Source organism: Notolabrus celidotus, chromosome 15 (assembly GCF_009762535.1).
Source record: "Notolabrus celidotus isolate fNotCel1 chromosome 15, fNotCel1.pri, whole genome shotgun sequence".
NCBI classification, from domain to species: domain Eukaryota; kingdom Metazoa; phylum Chordata; class Actinopteri; order Labriformes; family Labridae; genus Notolabrus; species Notolabrus celidotus.
In genome coordinates, this window is record NC_048286.1 from 725,189 (window position 1) to 732,676 (window position 7,488).

General features: G+C 44.6%; 1 protein-coding gene across 1 annotated transcript in view; it reads right to left on the bottom strand.

The window, feature by feature from the left end:
• LOC117826420 (junctophilin-1-like) overlaps window positions 1–1,514 on the bottom strand; it is a 34,282-nt gene extending 32,768 nt beyond the window's left edge. The window contains 1 exon segment of the mRNA XM_034702457.1: window positions 918–1,514. Within this exon segment, the coding sequence (XP_034558348.1) occupies window positions 918–1,296 (379 nt within the window). The 5' untranslated portion in view covers window positions 1,297–1,514.
• Window positions 1,515–7,488: the final 5,974 nt, after the last annotated feature.

Sequence of the window (7,488 nt, forward strand, 5' to 3'; positions counted from 1 at the left end):
TGTTTTCACTCATGTTCATGGAGGCACTTAAGTCGTCAAACCTCTATCTCATGTCAGTTTCATGACACTGGTGATGTCACAGCACTCTGCCTTCAGCTAATCACAGCCCCTGAATCTCTGTGGCTGCACAGCCTCGCAAACAGCACCTCAGTTAGCCCCGGAGCACCTGTTAGCTTGATCAGAATACCTGTGGGTCTGAGGACTGGCTCATAAACACACACACACACACACACACACACACACACACACACACACACACACACACACACACACATACACCGGCAGCTCAACATGTTAGGGAGCGAGGAGGCCATGTTCATGTCAGCACTTAATCCACAGTTACCTCGAGTAACAGGTGGTTTCAGGAAACCACCTGTCAGTGTGCTCTACCTGCACGAGGCAGCAAGGTGAGCAAGATCACAGCTCACATGTGACCAGGTCACACCTGAGACCACAGAGCAGACCAGCAGAGAGTAGACCAGTAGAGCGGAAACCATAAACAAGTCCACATTCAGCAGACTATTATTGCTGCACTGTGTGTGTGTGTGTGTGTGTGTGTGTGTTTGTGTGTGTGTGTGTGTGTGTGTGTGTGTTTGTATATGTGTGCGTGTGTTTGCGCGTGGGTGTGTGTGTTTGTGCGTATGTGTGCGTCTTTTTGTGCATGTGTGTTTGTGCGTGTGTGCGCGTGTCTGTATATGTGTGTGTGTGCCTGTGCATGTACGTGTCTTTGTGCATGTGTTTGTGCGTGTGTTTGTGCGTGTGTGTGCGTGTTTGTTTGTGCGTGCGCGCGTGTGTGTGTGTGTGTGTGTGTGTGTGTGTGTGTGTGTGTGTGTGTGTATGTGTGTGTGTGTGTGTCAAAATAAAAATATATAGAGATTGTACCAGCAATGTGACATCATCACGCCCCGCCCCCTCACCTCCATCCCCGTACGTCTCCACGCCGTAGCCGTCCTGCAGTCCGTTGCTCCAGGTGCCCTCGTACCTGGCCGGTGTGTTCAGGCTCTGTCGGACTCCATAGCGACCCTTGAACCCGTGGGTCCACTCCCCTCGGTAAATCCACCTTCCCTTGGTTTCCACGCCGAGACCGTGCCTCTTCCCCTGAGTCCAGTATCCCTGGAACACGTTCCCGCTGGGCCAGGTGTAGACCCCCACCACCTCGAAGCCGTTGGACCAAGATCCGGAGTACTCTCCCTGCCCCTTCGGTCCGGTGCAGACGCCGTGTCCATGGGCTTTCCCGTCCTCCCAGCCCCCGCAGTAAGTCCCCCCATCGTCAAAGTCGAACCGCCCGCCCGTCATCTAGACTCGGAGGGTAGGAGCACCGCAGGGGGGGAGCTGTGAGGTCCAGACTGTGTGTGCGGGGGGGGGGGGGGCTGCGGGAACAGCCGGGACCATCAGAGAGCTGAGCCGGGACGGAGGAGGAGAGAGGCAGACCTCCGCTGACTGATGAAGACTGTCTCTCTGCTCCCTCTCCTCTGAGTCCACAGCGACCAGCTGTCCCTCAGCAACACACACCGTGCTTCCGGCAAGGCTTTTCAAAATAAAGGCCGGTGCTGCACGCAAACATGGGGAGTTATCACAGGGAGTTATCCTAAGAAGGGTGTTCCAAGACTTTTCAGCCCACGACCGCCAAAATATAGGTCCCAAAGACACGCCACCCCCACTGTCCCTCAAAGTGATTTAATGTGGCTTCATTTAGCTGGTCTGCAGAAAATGACCCTACCTATCTGAGCATGTGTCTGTGTTTCCTGTGCTGTTATGAATGAACCTGCTGCTACTGATGCTTTGATAATTAACTGTTCACTGACCCTAAACTTAGGAGTCATCTGGAAACAAAGAAAGACAGAAAACTCATTACATTTTCTATTTTCAAGGTTTTAGTTCAAGTTTAGCTACTAAAATTGCTATTTTTAGATAACTTTTGTCATTCAGCTTTTAATATTGCATTTTTTCAGTATTTCTTTGTTCACCACAAATGATTATATAAGTAATACATAACCAACAAACTGAAGAAAACATAATAAATACAATAATAATAATAATAATAATAATAATAATAATGATAAAAATATATAGATAATAATAATAATAAACAGTACAAACAAAAAGGAAGATAAACATAAGAAAACAAGGTAAATACGTAAAAATAAACAATAATACATATTTTTAAATAACTTTAAAAAATACATTCTGGAAGACATCTCACAACCCCCCATGTGTGTCTTGCGACCCCCAGGGGGTCCCGACCCACACTTTGGTAACCCCTGTCCTAAACTAATGAGATCTGTTATTTCTCCTCGATATAAGTAGTCCCCAGATTAACATCACCAGTCAGTGCTTTTTGAACAAAGTGTCTTCAAACAATGTGTTCAAACTAAGTTAAGATCAGCTCAGCCCTCCTTAAAGTGTTCATATCTACAGTAAATAAATGGTAAATGCGCTGTACTTATATAGCCCTTTTCTAGTCTTTCTTAACACTCAAAGCGCTTTTACACTACTCGTCACATTCACCCATGGATAACCATTCACTCACTGATGGTAGAGGCTGCTATGTAGTGAGGGACCATCAGTGTTAGCTAATCTCATTCGTACACATTAAACAGCAGTACAAATCAAATTAAAAAAAAAGGTCAAAACATCCAACGTCACAGGCTTTATGCCAAAAACCTGGAAGCTGGAAGCCAAGCTCTTTGCATAAGTGCAACATTCAGGCCTCAGAGAGTTTGTCAGTGAGCAGCTGCAGTCCCAGTCAGTGTGAGGAATAGTAAGTTGTCAGTTCTGGCTGGCTTGGGTCAGGCTGGGTGAGTGGCATCGCCTTTGAATAACAGAGGGAGCAGTTTTGGGTTCAGTGTCTTGCTCAAGGACACTTCGGCACGTGACAGCCGGAGCTGGGATCGAACCGCCAACCTTCCGATGATAGACGACCGACTCTACCCACTGAGCCACAGCCGCCCCACACAGTCATTGGACAAATACACTGGGGTATGTGTCGGGGTATAGACAACAGAGATGGACTGATAGAAAATGAAAGCAGCTGTAGATAGCATTAGCCACAGCTATCTTTAGTACTAATTAATGCTGATTGAACCCAAAGCTAAAGCAGTGAATGAAGAATGTTCAGCACCTGATGATCACCTCTCTCCAGGTACCAGGACCGAGGACTTCAGCAGCTCATATCTGGACCAATATCCAGAGTCTCCTCTGCAGACTCTACCTGCCCTGTATGATTTGATCTCTACTCACACACACACACAGTCTGATCCACAACAAAGTCAGGGACTGTGAGTATAGAATATTAATATATACATATATTCATCTTTGCTCACTGACTAACTAAGCCGTTCTCAGCTTCAGGTGTGTAGAAACTACACATTTGAGTACAACAGTGTAAAAAACAAACACTACAATAATGAGTTTGGTGCATCAGGAGCAGGCTGTTATCAGTTATGTTAAAAAAACTATTTGGTGAGTCCCTAGTTGCAAGTGTGATTATTGGGACAACGTTTAGAGCTGTAGGTCATCCACAAAGCGTCTCTTCTCAAAAGGCTTTTATTTTGAAGGCAGGGGCGCCCCTGAGAAAGTACAGGTCTGTCTAACTGTGATCAGCTTCATGCTCTGTGGGAGTGAGCAGGCTGATGAATGTTCAGAGGAGTCTCAGAGTTTCCATGAGAGATCTGTTACATCCATCAGTTCACAGCAGAACACACACTGAACCCTCTGAAAACAGAACACACACTGAACCCTCTGAAAACAGAACACACACTGAACCCTCTGAAAACAGAACACACACCGAACCCTCTGAAAACAGAACACACACTGAACCCTCTGAAAACAGAACACACACTGAACCCTCTGAAAACAGAACACACACTGAACCCTCTGAAAACAGAACACACACTGAACCCTCTAAAAACAGAAAACACACTGAACCCTCTGAAGGCAGAACACACACTGATCCCTCTGAAGGCAGAACACACACTGAACCCTCTGAAAGCAGAACACACACTGAACCCTCTAAAAACAGAACACACACTGAACCCTCTGAAGGCAGAACACACACTGAACCCTCTGAAAACAGAACACACACTGAACCCTCTAAAAACAGAACACACACTGAACCCTCAGAAGGCAGAACACACACTGAACCCTCTGAAAACAGAACACACACTGAACCCTCTAAAAACAGAACACACACTGAACCCTCTGAAGGCAGAACACACACTGAACCCTCTGAAAAAGAACACACACTGAACCCTCTGAAATCAGTACACACACTAAACTCTCTGAAAGCAGAACACACACTGAACCCTCTGCACAGAACACACACTGAACCCTCTGAAAACAGAACACACACTGAACCCTCTGAAAACAGAACACACACTGAACCCTCTGCACAGAACACACAATGGACCCTCTGAAAACCGAACAGACACTAAGCCCTCAGAAGGCAGAACACACACCGAACTCTTTGAAGGCAGAACACACACTGAACCCTCTGAAAACAGAACACACACTGAACCCTCTAAAAACAGAAAAAAACTGAACCCACACACTCTGAACCCTCTGAAGGCAGAACACACACTGATCCCTCTGAAGGCAGAACACACACTGAACCCTCTGAAGGCAGAACACACACTGAACCCTCTAAAAACAGAACACACACTGAACCCTCTGAAGGCAGAACACACACTGAACCCTCTGAAAACAGAACACACACTGAACCCTCTGAAGGCAGAACACACACTGAACCCTCAGAAGGCAGAACACACACTGAACCCTCTGAAAACAGAAAACACACTGAACCCTCTGAAAACAGAACACACACTGAACCCTCTGAAAACAGAACACACACTGAACCCTCTGAAAACAGAACACACACTTAACCCTCTGAAGGCAGAACACACACTGAACCCTCTGAAAACAGTACACACACTGAACCCGCTGAAGGCAGAACACACACTGAACCCTCTGAAAACAGAACACACACTTAACCCTCTGAAGGCAGAACACACACTTAACCCTCTGAAGGCAGAACACACACTGAACCCTCCGCACAGAACACACACTGAACCCTCTGAAGGCAGAACACACACTGAACCCTCTGAAGGCAGAACACACACTGAACCCTCCGCACAGGACTCACACTGAACCCTCTGAAGGCAGAACACACACTGAACCCTCTGAAAACAGAACACACACTGAACCCTCTGAAGGCAGAACACACACTGAACCCTCTGAAAACAGTACACACACTGAACCCGCTGAAGGCAGAACACACACTGAACCCTCTGAAGGCAGAACACACACTGAACCCTCTGAAAACAGTACACACACTGAACCCGCTGAAGGCAGAACACACACTGAACCCTCCGCACAGAACACACACTGAACCCTCTGAAGGCAGAACACACTGAGCCTGACTTCACAGTTTGGAGGGTTAGATCAAATACAGGTGAACAGAGGGTGATATTAAATCATGATCCAGCTCCCTCCATGTGTGATCGGGACTAGGAGAGGAGAATCTGTGCTTTGACCTGGGACTCTCTCCAGGCCTGTGTTCCTGCTGTTTAGTAAACACACTTCCTCTGAGGAGTCCTCTGTGCCTTTAATCCACCCGGGAGGAGAGGATTAGATCCCGGTGAGGATCGCCTCTGGATAAAACTGTTGGATTGCTCTCACCAACATGCCCTGCTAAATAGCATTAAACCATTTAAAGCCTCAGGGCAGAGTCTACTTCCTGTGACTCACCTGCACACGTCAGCTCTGACACACCTGCCATCAAACAACACGCCAACCATGACTTTTCACTGAGACATGGGGGGCCAGCAGTCCACCCTACGTAACCTGACCCTAAACAGTGAGGAGATCTAATGAGGACTGATATGTTATGAACTGTGAAACAGTGCCACCTTCTGGGGAGCTAGTGAACCACAGCTCAGCCTGCAGTTTATTTTTAACTTCACAGTTCTTCCTGTCCTGACTCAGTGTTTCTGTAAAGGTCCTCTGTGACATGGGAAACACATGCAGATCATTGTTATTGTTTATTTACTGTTTGACTGTCATGTGGTCAGACTTTATAATCAACAACAATAACCTCACCAACACAGACTCAAGTGCAATATCTACCCCATCTATTTATGAATGTGCAATTATTATTCTTAATTTCACCCCTAACATGTGCAGTACGTTTTACTACCAAGTTTCTGAGCTCAGACCTGGTTTTTGTATTCACCTATGTTACTTCAGTGCACATTTCTGAATGCAGGGGTCCCCAAAGTATGGGTCGGGACTCCCTGGGGGTTCACGAGACATGAATGGGGTGTCGTGAGATGTATTCCAGAATGTGTTTATTTAAAGTTACCTAAAAAAATATATATATATATATATTATTTTTTTACCTTGTTTTCTTATATTTATCTTCCTTTTTGTTTGTACTGTTAATTATTATTATTTCTTTATTATTATTATTATTATTTCTTTATTTTTTGTATTTCTTTATTTTTCTTCTCTTTGTTGGTTTTGTGTTACTTATATATAATTTGTTAATTTCTGTGAACAAAGAAATAATGAAAGAATGCAATAAAAAAAGTTGAATGACAAAAGTTATCTAAAAATAGTAAATTTTACCATCATAGTAAATAACATCAACATAAATAGTAGCTAAACTTGATGTCTTTCTTTGTTTCCAGATGACTCCTAAGTTTAGAGTTATTGAACAGTTAATTATCAAAAGCATCAGTAGCAGCAGGTTCATTCATAACAGCACAGGAAACACAGACACATGCTCATATAGGTAGGGTCATTTTCTGCAGACCAGCTGAATGAAGACACATTAAATCACTTTGAGGGACAGTGGGGGTCGCGAGTCTTTGGGACCTATATTTTGGGGGTTGCGGGCTGAAAAGTTTGGGAACCACTATCTTAATGTATCTCTGGTTTTGTAAATAAATTGTAAATTTACTTATTTAGTTTTGTACATACTTTTCTTTAGATATGCCCATTAACTTGTTTTAATTGCTAATTATTTTTAATAATTACTATTTTATATGCTCTTGTTTACGCGATACTGTGTCTACTTTGCTGCTGTAACAATTTAAATGTCCCCGTTGTGGGACGAATAAAGGAATCTCTTATCTCTTCTGGTTACATGATCTCACATTTATAAATGTAAACCTTCAATTCAAGCTCCGGAGAACCACCTTACCGTAGTGGAGGGGACTTGTGTCCCTGTAAACCTGAGAGCTGTGTTACTGGGGTCTTTAAGAGTATCTTGCCCAGAAGAGGGAGCCAGAGCTACACCCTGGAGTCATAGCCAGGCGTGGAGCCTCCTACCAACTGCTACAGTGGATATCAAAAGTCTCCACCCCCCTGTTAAAGTGTCAGGTTTTGTGATGTAAAAAAATGAGACCAAGATAAATCATGTCAGAACTTTTTCCACCTTTAATGTGACCTATAACATGAACAATTCAAATTAAAACAAAAAATTTAAAT